The 14,836-nt window shown below is 45.9% G+C and overlaps 1 protein-coding gene across 1 annotated transcript in view; it reads left to right on the top strand.

Moving 5' to 3' along the window:
- LOC124622132 (carbonic anhydrase-related protein 10-like) overlaps positions 1-14,836 on the top strand; it is a 403,585-nt gene that overhangs the window by 343,095 nt on the left and 45,654 nt on the right. Inside the window, exon 9 of the mRNA XM_047147753.1 lies at positions 6,087-6,233. Within this exon, the coding sequence (XP_047003709.1) occupies positions 6,087-6,233 (147 nt within the window). The remainder of the gene's footprint in view (positions 1-6,086; positions 6,234-14,836) is intronic.

A 14,836-nucleotide genomic window follows, 5' to 3' on the forward strand; every position in this document is an offset into this window, starting at 1 on the left:
TCTACAGAAGGTAGTTTCTGGTATGATGAATAACCTTGCTGCTTTATTTAAAAAATGGCTTTGAGCACTATGGGACTTAACATCTGAGGTCATCAGTCCCCTAGAACTTAGAACTACTTAAACCTAACCAAACTAAGGACATCACACACATTCATGCACGAGGCAGAATTCGAACCTGCGACCGTAGCGGTAGCACGGATCCAGACTGAGGCACCTAGAACCACTCAGCCACGCCTGCCGGCCTCCTTTATTTTCTGTTGTAGTTCTGTGCCTGACAGGATTTATTGCTATAACGATGAGCCATTTCTGCCGCATTCCCCCTTTTCAGGCTATAACCTTCTTCATGACATAGTCTCAACTACTAGACTACAGAGTGGTTGCAATATGCAACAGAGAGTTTCGTACTTCACGCGACGCCATTTTGGAAAACACCAATGAAATTGTACTTTCAATAAAAATTTACGCCAACTGGAACCATTACCTGCGACTTTAATTCTGCTACTACACTGAAGAGCAAAAGAAACTGCTACATCTGCTTAATATCGTGGACGGTCCTCGCGAGCACCCAGAAGTGCCACAACATGACGTGGCATAGACTCGAATAATATCCGAAGTCGTGCTGGAAGGAACTGACACCGTGAATCCTGCAAGGCTGTCCATAAATTCTCAAGAGTACGAGGGGATGGAGATCTCTTCCGAACAGCACGTTGCAAGGCATCCGACATATGCTCCATAATGTTTATGTCTTGGGTGACTGGCGGCCAGCGGAAGTGTTTAAACTCAGTAGAGTGTTCCTGGAGCCACTCTGTAGGGATTTTGGACATGTGGGGTGTCGCATTGTCCTGCTGGGACTTCCCATGTCCGTTGGAATGCGCAATGGATGCAGGTCGTCAGACAGTATGCTTACGTACGTATCACCTGTCAGAGTCGTATCTAGACGTATCATGGGTCCCATATCCCTACAACTGCACACGTCCCACACCATTACAGAGCCTCCACCAGCTTGAACAGCCCCTGTTGAAATGCAGGGGCCATAGCCGCACACGTCCGTCTGCTAGATGTAATATGGAATGAGGCTCGTCGGCCGGCCGGAGTGGCCGAGCAGTTCTAGGCTCTACAGTCTGGAGCCGCGCGACCGCTACGGTCGCAGGTTCGAATCCTGCCTCGGGAATGGATGTGTGTTGTGTCCTTAGGTTAGTTAGGTTTAAGTAGTTATAAGTTCTAGGAGACTGATGACCTCAGCAGTTAAGTCCCATAGTGCTCAGAACAATTTGAACCATTTTTTTGAGGCTCGTCCGTCCAAGCAACCCACTCATTTCCAGTGTCGGTGATGTCTGGCCCAGGCGATGCGTAATGCTTAGTGTCGTGCAGTCATCAAGGGTACACGAGTGAGACTTTGGCTCCGAAAGCCCATATCGATGATGTTTCATTGAATGGTTCGCACGCTGACAATTGCTGATGCCCAAGTATTGAAATCTGCAGCAATTTGCGGAAGGGTTGCACTTTTGTCACTTTGAACAATTCTCTTCAGGCATCCTTGGTCCCGTTCTTGCAGGATCTTTTGCCGGCCGGAGCGATGTCGGAGATTAGATGTTTTACCGGTTTCCTGATATTCACGGCACACTTGGGAAATGGTCTTACGGCAAAGCACAATGGAATCCCCAATGGAGATTCTGTGTCCCATCGCTCATGCTTCGACTATAACACCACGTTCGAACTCACTTAAATCACAGTAACTTGCAATTGTAGTCGCAGTAACCGCTCTAACAACTACGCCAGACAGTTGTTGTCTTATATAAGTTTTGCCGACCACAGCGCCATATTCTGACTGTTTACATATCTTTCTTTGGTGCTTAAGTGTAACTCATCAAGGAGGAGCAGTATGCTAATTTATAAATAGAAGTTAAATGTAGGATTATTTGAGTTTATCTTTCAAAAATGTTTCGGAACTGTAGTGCAGACTGTGTCCACTCACAGAGGTACACAGTGGTGATACTAATGAATGCTGCTTCTCGTGACCAAAACAAAACATTACAGGAGTGACAACATGTCTTCCAGCAGATGGAAAATGTCTATAACACTGTTCCGTTTCATATTACAAACTTTTTTTCATATTACCGTCACTTTTCACGCCAAATTACATATGTACTGCGAGTAAAGAATGGGCTCTTGCGAAAATATTCGCCCACAATAGCGCATGAGGGATTTTGCCCGATTGACTACGCGTTACACATAAAAAAATATTGAACATTCGTCTCAACTGTAAGACAAATTGGTTAAGAATGCAATTTCGCTCTTATCGGAAACTTTCTGTACGCAGTATTCTCGATTGTATCTAAATTAAGGTTTTCACCAGCTTTACAGTTGTGAATTGGGTTGAGGGAGGAGACCAGACCGCGAGGCCATCGGTCTCACCGGATTAGGGAAGGACGGGGAAGGAAATCGGCCGTGCCTTTTCAAAGGAGCCATCCCGGCATTTGCCTGGAGCGATTTAGGGAAATCACGGAAAACCTAAATCAGGATGGCCGGACGCGGGACTGAATCGTCGTCCTCCCGAATGCGAGTCCAGTGTGCTAGCCAATGCGCCACCTCGCTCGGTCTTTACAGTTATGACTAAGCTGTTCACCCCCCTTCAATTACATATTCTGTAAGTGCCCCATCCTAACTGCTCTGTGACTATGACGTAGATACAAATAAATAAATAATTATTTCTCAGTTCCTCTCGAGTCGTACACTCTAAGGCAAAAAGAGTGGCGTACCACGAAGAAATTATCTGAACGGAACGGAAATCGGTATATGTGATGTACATGCACAGATAAACACATCATTACAGTTTCACAAAGATCGGATTCTTTATTCAAGAGAAAGAGCTTCACAAATTGAGCTCGGCCAACTTCTGGCCCCTATGCATGCAGTTATCTGGCTTGGCACTGATTGATAGCGTTCTTGGATGTCCTCGTGAGGGATATTGTGCCAAATTCTGTCCAACTAGTGCGTTAGCTCGTCAGGTTCCCGAGCTGGTGGGATGGCATCTCTTATTATGCTCCTTGTCCCTCAAGGAAGGGTTCGGCAAGCATGAAGACAAGCCATAGAATCACTAGCCGTATGCAAGCGGGCGTTATCTTACTGAAATATAAGCCCAGGATGGCTTGCCATGAAGGCAATAACACGGAGCGTAGAATATCGTCGACTTATCGCTGTGCTGTAAAGCTGCCGCAAGTAACAATCAAAGGGGATATGTAACGAACTGAAATGGCACAGTAGACCTTTACCTCTGGCTGTGAGGCTTTATAGCGGGCAATAGTCAGATTCTTATCCCATCGTTGTCCGGTGTGTCTTCACACGTCTTCGGCGTGGAATCTCACTGACCGTAGTAGAATTATCTTTAGTGATGAGTCGAGCTTCGAACTGAGCCCCGACGACCGGTGGAGCTGTGTCTGGAGGTGACGCGGAATATCGACCAGCAAATGTCCCGACGACAGCGAGTGATGGTCTGGGGTGCCTCTTTCCATAGCGACATCATTTGGTTGTCATCCGTGGCACAGTTACAGCACAGTAGTACGTCGACGGTATTCTACGCCCCACGTTGTTGCCCTTCGTGACAAGTCATCGCAACTCATATTTCAACAAGATAATGTCCGCACGCAAACGGCGAGGCATTTTACTGCTGGTTTTCGTACTTGCTAAAGCCTACCGTCCAGAAATATCGCCGGATCTCTTCTCAGTTGACAACCTTTGGAAGATTAGGCCCTCCAACCAGCTCGAGATTCTGACGACAATTGGGCAGATTTAGCACGAAATCCCTCAAGAGAATACCCAAAGACTCTGTGAGTAATGCCAAGCTCAATAACTGTTTGCATGAGGCTAGATGTGGAACAACGCGTTATTGACTTTTTAAGTTCTTTTCCTTGAATAAATCATCCGATTTTTCTTAAATTGTAATCATTTCTTTGTCTGTACACGTGCATCACATCTACTGCTTTTCGTCTCATTCAGAGAAATCCTTGGTAGTCCGTCATTTTCTTTTTCTTAGAGTTTGTTAAGGAATTTTAAAGTTTAATGTCTCATTGATATCCTGGTTATTCGAAATTGATGGTAATTCAGCTGCAAAAAGTTGCTCAGATATTTCTAAGAACGTCCTCTCCATGGGACATCGATAACAAATGCTACTGGTGGCGTTTTCTTCCGGAGGTGGCAATTCTAGAGCCACACTTCACTTTCTTGTTTAGGAAAAAAGTATTTGCTTCCTTTCTAATGGTTTCTCTGTTGGAGTCCCGCTTTCAAGCACACTCAGTTCCGTTTAAATCAGGCGGGCTGTGAAGCTACATTCTGTCATTATTACTTGCCCTTCAACAGTGATATTGATGTTACCAGTTTGAAGATTAGCAGTTTGGGTGATTTAATTCAGATTGAGTATACTTGAGTAACTTATAGTGAGGTAATAAAAACATGTTTTTATATTAAAAAAATTAAAAAAATGGAAGTGTAGCTGTGAAGTGTTACTTAAATAAATGTGCTTGATCATTTACAAATTCACACCAAAATTTCTCCTCCGAAGATAATCTCTACATCTACATCTACGTGATTACTCTGCTATTCACAATAAAGTGCCTGGCAGAGGGTTCAATGAACCACCTTCATGCTGTCTCTCTACCGTTCCACTCTCGAACGGCATGCGGGAAAAACGAGCACTTAAATTTTTCTGTGCGAGCCCTGATATCTCTTATTTTATCGCGATGATCATTTCTCCCTAAGTAGATGGGTGCCAACAGAATGTTTTCGCAATCGGAGGAGAAAACTGCTGATTGAAATTTCAAGAGAAGATCCCGTCGCAAAGCAAAACACCTTAGTTTTAATAATTGCCACTCCAATTCACGTATCATGTCTGTGATACTATCTCCACTATTTCGCGATAATACGAGGCCTGTTCAGAAAGTAAGCTCCGATTGATTGCCAAATTGAAACCACAGTGAACATCAGAAATGTTTTACTTGTAACAATTAGCTACACCTTTCAGCTACTTCTCTACGTAGTCGCCGTTCTGACTTAGACTTTTGTCATAGCGTTGTATCAACTTTTCAATAGCCTCATCATAGAAGGCAGCCGCTAGTGCTTTCCGCCAATTCTCCACGCTGGCCTACACCTCGTTGTCTGTGTCAAAATGTTGTCTTCAAAGACAGCGGTTCATGTGACCAGAGATGAAACTCAGGGGGAGACAATTGCGGACTGTATTGTGGGTAATCTAACATTTCCATTTGAAAACGATGCAGGAGCATCTTCATTGCCCCTGCAGAATGCGGCTGAGAATTGTCGTGAAGACGAAACAGCACGACAGTTATGTAATGTTAGCTGCATAGCTTCAGGCGAAATTTCTCACCAGGCCCTCGTACTTGGCGGCAGAAACTATTTTCTAGACATCTTTACGCACTCACTGCGAGCTTAGAAATGAGAAGAGCGACGTGATGCTAACTGGGGTTATACTAGAGACACTACCCAACACATCTGTGCAAAGCTTTATCTGATTTTCATAGTCGTTTCCATTTCGCGACCGATCGGAGCTTACTTTCTGAACGCCCCTCGTACAAAACGAGCTGCCCTTCTTTGTAATTTTTCTATGAAGGAGATATTAAAGTCTTCATTACTGAAAATGTTTTCATTGCAAAACATCAAGCCGGGAAAGTGGGGACAGATGGTAACGTAATCTAAAGATTTCACACCGCTTTCTGGGACGAATTCTAGATGTATTTTGTTTGTCTCCTGCAGTGTGTCCGTACTACTATTGATTGTTATCCGTCAGTCGAATAAGAAATTTTCACTCGGCAGCTCCCGTGGTGTCAACAGACAGAATTAGGCTGTCTTTGCGAGAACCAAATTTTATCCGCTCCCTTCTATTTCATATTCATCATCATCGACACAAGCATGACGCCACATTGCACTTACACTCAATACTCTCGTGTAGAAGAAACGGTTTAGGTTGGGGCATCAACTGTACACGTTATCCAGTAGGGTCGTACTAGGCTGTCAGACACACAGGCGTCTAAATCCAATGCGTCCGCTGACGCGCCGTGCGGTGTCTTGCGTTGCAGATGTACTCGTTGAGGATGCTGATGCAGGGACCCAAGGAGGAGCCCAAAGCGCCTCTGGAGAACAACGTGCGACCGCCGCAGCACCTGCACCACCGCACCGTCAGGACCAACATCGACTTCACGTGGCCCACGTCCACCCTCGAGAAGGTAAAGGTATCTCTGTAACTTCTCATCTGTGCTGTACATTAACATTAACGTCGTATTTTTTATCCGTTCGTCATCAGTTTTCGCCAAGACTTACTGGGTGATCGAAAAGTCCCTATAAATTTGAAAACTGAACAAATCACGGAATAATGTAGATAGAGAGGTACAAATTGACACACATGCTTGGAATGACATGGGGTTCTATTAGAAGAGAAAAAAATAGAAAAGTTCAAAAAATGTCCGACAGATTGCGCTTCATCTGATCAGAATAGCAATAATTAGCATAACAAAGTAAGACAAAGCAAATATGATGTTCTTTACAGGAAATGTTCAATATGTCCACCATCATTCCTCAAAAGTAGCTGTAGTCGAGGAATAATGTTGTGAACACAACTGTAAAGCATGTCCGGAGTTATGGTGAGGCATTGGCGTCGGACGTTGTCTTTCAGCATCCCTAGAGATGTCGGTCGATCACCATACACTTGCGACTTCAGGTAACCCCAAAGCCAATAATCGCACGAACTGACGTCTGGGGACCTGGGAGGCCAAGCGTGACTAAAGTGGAAGCTGAGCACACGATCAACACCAAACGACGCGCACAAGAGATCTTTCACGCGTCTAGCAATATGGGGTGGAGCGCCATCCTGCATAAACATCGTACGTTCCAGCATGTGTTTATCAGCCAGGCTGGGGATGATGCGATTCTGTAAATATCGGCGTACCTCTCACCCGTCACGGTAGCAGTTACAAAGCCAGAATCACGCATTTCCTCGAAGAAAAAAGGCCCGATAACGGTAGATGTGGTAAATCCAACCCATACCGTGACTTTCTTGTCGTCCAGTGGAGTTTCCACGACAGTTCTAGGAGTGTCGGTAGCCCAAATTCTTCAGTTGTGGGCGATGACAGACCCTCGGAACGTGAAATGAGCTTCGTCGGTCCACAACACGTTACTCAACCAATCATCATCTTCCGCCATCTTTTGAAACGCCCACACCGCAAATGCCCTCCGCTTCACTAAATCGCCAGGTAACAGTTCAAATGGTTCAAATGGCTCTGAGCACTATGGGACTTAGCTTCTGTGGTCATCAGTCCCCTAGAACTTAGAACTACTTGTTGTTGTTGTTGTTGTGGTCTTCAGTCCTGAGACTGGTTTGATGCAGCTTTCCATGCTACTCTATCCTGTGCAAGCTTCTTCATCTCCCAGTACTTACTGCAACCTACATTCTTCTGAATCTGCTTAGTGTATTCATCTCTTGGTCTCCCTCTACGATTTTTACCCTCCACGCTGCCCTCCAATGCTAAATTTGTGATCCCTTGAAGCCTCAAACATGTCCTACCAACCGATCCCTTCTTCTAGTCAAGTTGTGCCACAAACTTCTCTTCTCCCCAATCCTATTCAATACCTCCTCATTAGTTAAGATCTACCCACCTTATCTTCAGCATTCTTCTGTAGCACCACATTTCAAAAGCTTCTATTCTCTTCTTGTCCAAACTGGTTATCGTCCATGTTTCACGTCCATACAGGGCTACACTCCATACAAATACTTTCAGAAACGACTTCCTGACACTTAAATCTATACTCGATGTTAACAAATTTCTCTTCTTCAGAGACGATTTCTTTGCCATTGCCAGTCTACATTTTATATCCTCTCTACTTCGACCATCATCAGTTATTTTACTCCCTAAATAGCAAAACTCCTTTACTACTTTAAGTGTCTCATTTCCTAATCTAATCCCCTCAGCATCACCCGATTTAATTTGACTACATTCCATTATCCTCGTTTTGCTTTTGTTGATGTTCATCTTATATCCTCCTTTCAAGACACTGTCCATTCCGTTCAACTGCTCTTGCAAGTTCTTTGCTGTCTCTGACAGAATTACAATGTCATCGGCGAACCTCAAAGTTTTCACTTCTTCTCCATGAATTTTAATACCTACTCCGAATTTTTCTTTTGTTTCCTTCACTGCTTGCTCAATATACAGATTGAATAACATCGGGGAGAGGCTACAACCCTGTCTCACTCCTTTCCCAACCACTGCTTCCCTTTCATGTCCCCCGACTCTTATAACTGCCATCTGGTTTCTGTACAAATTGTAGATAGCCTTTCGCTCCCTGTATTTTACCCCTGCCACCTTCAGAATTTGAAAGAGAGTATTCCAGTTAACGTTGTCAAAAGCTTTCTCTAAGTCTACAAATGCTAGAAACGTAGGTTTGCCTTTTCTTAATCTTTCTTCTAAGGTAGGTCGTAAGGTTATTGCCTCACGTGTTCCAACATTTCTACGGAATCCAAACTGATCTTCCCCGAGGTCCGCTTCTACCAGTTTTTCCATTCGTCTGTAAAGAATTCGCGTTAGTACTTTGCTACTTAAACCTAACTAACCTAAGGACACCACACACATCCATGCCCGAGGTAGGATTCGAACCTGCGACCGTAGCAGTCCCGCGGTTCCGGACTGCGCGCCTAGAACCACTAGACCACCGCGGCCGGCAGGTAACAGTTCATGATGCCGATGGATGTTGTACTGATAGCATCACAGGGTACGCCTAAGTGCCAACCAAACAGTAGTGTATGGAATGCCGGTGCGACGTGCGACTGCACGAGAGCTGACTTCCCCGTGCATAGACGAACTCGCTACAGTCTCCATTTCTCCCTGAACTGTCTCAGCAGCATTACGCCTTGTGCTCGGTCGGCCACTACGTGGTCTATCGTCTAAACAACCAGTGGCTTCGAACTTCGAAATCATTCTCGCCACAGCTGCATTTGTCAACGTAACTTCACCCGTTCGAGTCCCCTTCCCATGGCAATAGGATCGTAACGCTGAACTAGCACATTCCAGATTCTGATAAAACAGCTTCACTAAAAGCGCCTTTTCAGGTAACGTCAATATACTGCGACTGCTGGCGCATCTGATTCTCTCTCTCATTACAGCTCCTTTTATACACGATTGTCATGCGCAGTGGCTGACGTTTTGCTGTCCAGCGCCATCTGTCTGCCATTTTGTGTACTTTGTTCTTTTTTTTTGTTCTAATAAAACACCATGTCATTCCAAGCATGTGTGTCAATTTTTACCTCTCTATCTACACTGTTCCGTGGTTTATTAAGTTTTCAAATTTATTCTGACTTTTTGATCACCCGGTACTTCTTTACACTTGTGGTACTAGTGCCTGTTTCGTCGGCCCGTATTGCGGTAGAAATTGCTAACTGTAAGACAAAAGAATAAATGTGTTAATAGGAAGGGAAAGAAAAACAGAAAGGCATAGACAGAAAGAAGCGGGAAGAGGGAAGAGGAAAAAGGAAGTAAAAGCAAAATGTAGGGTGAACAGTTATACAATGACGTGAAGGTGAGCACCAAATAGGGAAGGGATGTGAGCAATGTCAATCCAGTGCCTATTCTCAAGACTTCGAACATATTAAGTGGTGTAGTACGGAACAGAAAGCTCCTTCTCCTAAACTGGCAAGCGAAATTCAAAGACAAGGAGATGATCCTGTACATGGTTTAATAGCAGAGCATCGGCAGGTAACGGACCATGTAACACAGAGAGTTTCCAGAGACGTTTAGAGCACATGTCGAGATCTCTATAGCGCTCCAGTGCGGCCCGTATACAAAGAGATGGGATAAAATAAAATTAATACTGCTGTTTCATTCACAGACTGTGGTTGCTTATACAGGGTGGGGAAAGTGAAACTGGCCCGGTCGAGTGGATACAATTGATATCGATGTATGCATATAACCACACCCCGTGGCGCGCGCACCAACTTACTCCCAACAGGATAGACCATCAGTCCATCCAGCCTGCCGAACCCTGGAGTAAATTTACAGAGTTCTAAGCAGAGGTCAGTCTGGTCGCCGCAGTAGCTGGCCATCCAAGTCACTTGATGTTTCAGCGAACGAGTACTTTGTGTAGGAGGCTTTAAGTATAACGCGTATGGCGACAACCCCCGTATTATTCAACATCTGCAGCAGAACTCTTCGATTGAGACGGCAGCAATTCTAGCAGTCCAGCTTCGATCCGCCTTGAGCAGCTTCCTAACCTGGGCCCACTAGCGCCAAGAGAAAAGGAATAAGTCCTTCGCACCACTTTTATTTGCCGCATCCCGTAATTACGGGTTCAGTGGTAGCATGGACGTGGGTGCACCTCCTTTTATTAAAAAGACAATGACTACACCTGATTATGCATTATAAGTAATTTTCTCAAGCCCTCTGTAGCCACAGATAGTTTGCTTGAGTGCTGGACCATCAGATGGTGGGGACGGAGAAATTTCTGGGTTTACCTACCAGTTAAATCATAAATTCCTCAAAACGTCGTAGAAGTACAGAAGATCAAGTGGCCGCTTGTTTCAAAAATTCACGCCAAGGCGACGATTGCGAAGAAGTACACCGGTCTCTCCTACTGCCGTATGGTTGTTCAGCGAACATGAGCTTCCGCAGCAGCTGCCTGTTTCACGTACCCGTGCGGGCTTCTCTCCATTGGCAACAAAGGATGGAACTTGCGCGCCAGTACCACAACTTGACGTCCACCAAGCGGCAACAGGTGGCCTTTTCAGATGAATCAGGTTTGACGCTCCATCGGACAGATGATTATTGACTTGTACAGCATCTGCTGGAAAACATCCAACAACACTAGTGGAAAGAGTCCAGTCCCATTCCTTGGGAGATCTCTCATTCTGGAAGGCTCAATAGATTAACACAGTTGTGCATAGTGTATTTGGGGACAATGACCACATCCACATGCAGGACAATGCATAAGTGTACGTGCGTGGTTTGAAGAACACCAGGATGAATTTACCTCACTCCCAGAATTTAAAGCCAGTCGTGAATCTGTGCGCCATGGATCCTCGCACAGCTGACCACGGCACTGGATTCGGCGTGGCTCCACATCCCTCTCAGTAACTTCTGGAAGCTCACTCAGTCTCTTCCTGCATGCCTCGCAGAGGTCCGAGCTGCAAAATGTGGTTATTCAGGCTTTTCACAGGTGGTCACATTAATTTAAGTGGACACTGTATTTATCGTCCCAAGGCCTCTACTCTCAAGGAAAATGTAATCTTTCCTCAAGAGCAGCTTCCAGGTAAACGGAGATCGTCTTTATCTTTGCATTCATTCCCACATTTCACACAGCGACGCCGAAGCTAGCTCACTGGCGGTGTTAATAAACACTGCGCAATGCAAGCTCTTGACCTAAATGCATTTAGAGTAAGGAGATAAAATGGATTGCGTAGTCCTTCGTCTACTGAGGAGTCCGTTTCATCATGAACATGTTTCAGTTACTTCTCGCATTATCATATCTTCTTTTTCTTCGGCTTGTTCGTCCTTTTTTTCTAGGCTAAAGCCTGTTCTCTTCACTACTACTTAGTCTACCGCGAAGTTCTTCCTCCATCTTTTCCATGGGCGGCCATTATTTGTTTCACGAGCTGGTGATTTATTTCTTACGATTTTCACCATCTCCCGTTCACGCATCCTATATGTTCGTTCTATTCATGCTTTCTCTTATGTACCCACTCATTAATGGAGCCCACTTTACATCCTTTTCTAACTCCTTCACTTCTCTCTCTATCTCTCAGTGTCTTCTCTGTAATGCTTCGCACAATTTTCATTTCCGTTGTTTCCAAAAGCCATTTTGTTTTTGTATTTTCGGTCTTGTCTCAACAGTGCTAGTTTTGATTGGTGTATTTGTTGTTCTGTATAATCTTACCTTTGCACCTTTCCCTGTATGCTTGTTTGTCTAAAACCTATCATTTAGACACCCTGCCACTGTGCTTGCTTTTACTATTTGTTTTCTAACATTTCTTTTCGCTTTTTCTCTGCTGGACAGCCCAGTACCAATACTTTTTCCATCCACTTCCAGTTTGCACGTAATTGCTCTCACAGATGTGGTCATACATTTGGTTTTGTGAGTGGATCTGACCACACTTAAGTTTTTGGCTGCCACATTCAATATATGTAAAAGTATTTGCCGGTCATCTTCACTGTTTGCCAACTGAACCGGATAATAAATGATTTTCATTTCTTCGTCCTCCAATCTATGACCACTAACAGCCAGTACCTTCTTTATACCCATGACTATATTCTAAAGTAGCGAGCTCACAGAGTCACCTTGTCTAATAAACTATTAACTGCTATGGAACTACACTCCTGGAAATTGAAATAAGAACACCGTGAATTCATTGTCCCAGGAAGGGGAAACTTTATTGACACATTCCTGGGGTCAGATACATCACATGATCACACTGACAGAACCACAGGCACATAGACACAGGCAACAGAGCATGCACAATGTCGGCACTAGTACAGTGTATATCCACCTTTCGCAGCAATGCAGGCTGCTATTCTCCCATGGAGACGATCGTAGAGATGCTGGATGTAGTCCTGTGGAACGGCTTGCCATGCCATTTCCACCTGGCGCCTCAGTTGGACCAGCGTTCGTGCTGGACGTGCAGACCGCGTGAGACGACACTTCATCCAGTCCCAAACATGCTCAATGGGGGACAGATCCGGAGATCTTGCTGGCCAGGGTAGTTGACTTACACCTTCTAGAGCACGTTGGGTGGCACGGGATACAGGCGGACGAGCATTGTCCTGTTGGAACAGCAAGTTCCCTTGCCGGTCTAGGTATGGTAGAACGATGGGTTCGATGACAGTTTGGATGTACCGTGCACTATTCAGTGTCCCCTCGACGATCACCAGTGGTGTACGGCCAGTGTAGGAGATCGCCCCCCACACCATGATGCCGGGTGTTGGCCCTGTGTGCCTCGGTCGTATGCAGTCCTGATTGTGGCGCTCACCTGCACGGCGCCAAACACGCATACGACCATCATTGGCACCAAGGCAGAAGCGACTCTCATCGCTGAAGACGACACGTCTCCATTCGTCCCTCCATTCACGCCTGTCGCGACACCACTGGAGGCGGGCTGCACGATGTTGGGGCGTGAGCGGAAGACGGCCTAACGGTGTGCGGGACCGTAGCCCAGCTTCATGGAGACGGTTGCGAATGGTCCTTGCCGATACCCCAGGAGCAACAGTGTCCCTAATTTGCTGGGAAGTGGCGGTGCGGTCCCCTACGGCACTGCGTAGGATCCTACGGTCTTGGCGTGCATCCGTGCGTCGCTGCGGTCCGGTCCCAGGTCGACGGGCACGTGCACCTTCCGCCGACCACTGGCGACAACATCGATGTACTGTGGAGACCTCACGCCCCACGTGTTGAGCAATTCGGCGGTACGTCCACCCGGCCTCCCGCATGCCCACTATACGTCCTCGCTCAAAGTCCGTCAACTGCACATACGGTTCACGTCAACGCTGTCGCGGCGTGCTACCAGTGTTAAAGACTGCGATGGAGCTCCGTATGCCACGGCAAACTGGCTGACACTGACGGCGGTGGTGCACAAATGCTGCGCAGCTAGCGCCATTCGACGGCCAACACCGCGGTTCCTGGTGTGTCCGCTGTGCCGTGCGTGTGATCATTGCTTGTACAGCCCTCTCGCAGTGTCCGGAGCAAGTATGGTGGGTCTGACACACCGGTGTCAATGTGTTTTTTTTTCCATTTCCAGGAGTGTATTTTACAGAAGTAACTGCTACCACAATCATACAACAAAGGATCCTTCTTTCTATGTATTTGCAATACATTACATTTGTCTATGTTAAGGGTAAGTTGCCACTCCCTACACCAAGTGCCTATCCGCTGCAGATCTTCCTGCATTTCGCTGCAATTTTCTAATGCTGCAACTTGTCTGTATACTACAGCATCATCCGCGAAACGCCGCATGGAACTTCCATCCTTTTTTTTTTGTGAACCTAGCTCTCCATTTGTTTGTAATTTCATTACCAGTTATAACGTTGTTAAGATTCTTGGCTAATTTTTCAGTTAGTGAATATCCTACATACTTCAGTAATTCATTGGGAACCCTATCTGTCCCTGGAAACTTCCTATTGTTTAACAGACTTCTAACTTCTTCTACCTCAGCTTGTGAAACGATTACGTCATCATTTACTTGTATACTGATCTGTGCTCCCTCTTCGTTTTCTGAGTACCGTATCGTCATAACGAAATTATGTATTATCGGAGGAGGCTGCCCAATCTCCGGATGACGCCTCTCAACACGAATAAAATTAATAATACCCTTACAACTGGTTACTCGCCTTATCGAGCACTGTAAACAGAAAATTATTTGTGCAACGCTATTGCCGGCCGCGGTGGTCTAGCGGTTCTAGGCCCACAGTTCGGAACCGCGCGACTGCTACGGTCGCAGGTTCGAATCCTGCCTCGGGCATGAATGTGTGTGATGTCCTTAGGTTACTTAGGTTTAAGTAGTTCTAAGTTCTAGGGGACTGATGACCACAGCAGTTGAGTCCCATAGTGCTCAGAGCCATTTGAACCATTTTTTGCAACACTATTGCATTTCAAGTGAAGAGTGTATGTGTGTGTGTGTCCCTGTGTGTGAGGATTTGTGGAACGCAGAGCTCCTCCAAAAGCACAACCGCAATGCCTGCTGTCTCGGCCAAAAGGAGGCTGAGATATTTCCGGTTAATGTGTTACGGCAGTGGCGACGTCCGGCGTAAAGGCTCCAGCGAGCGGCAACTGGAAGGGGGGCCACGCGGATTGCCTCGCTGCG

Source organism: Schistocerca americana, chromosome 7, assembly GCF_021461395.2.
Source record: "Schistocerca americana isolate TAMUIC-IGC-003095 chromosome 7, iqSchAmer2.1, whole genome shotgun sequence".
NCBI lineage: Eukaryota > Metazoa > Arthropoda > Insecta > Orthoptera > Acrididae > Schistocerca > Schistocerca americana.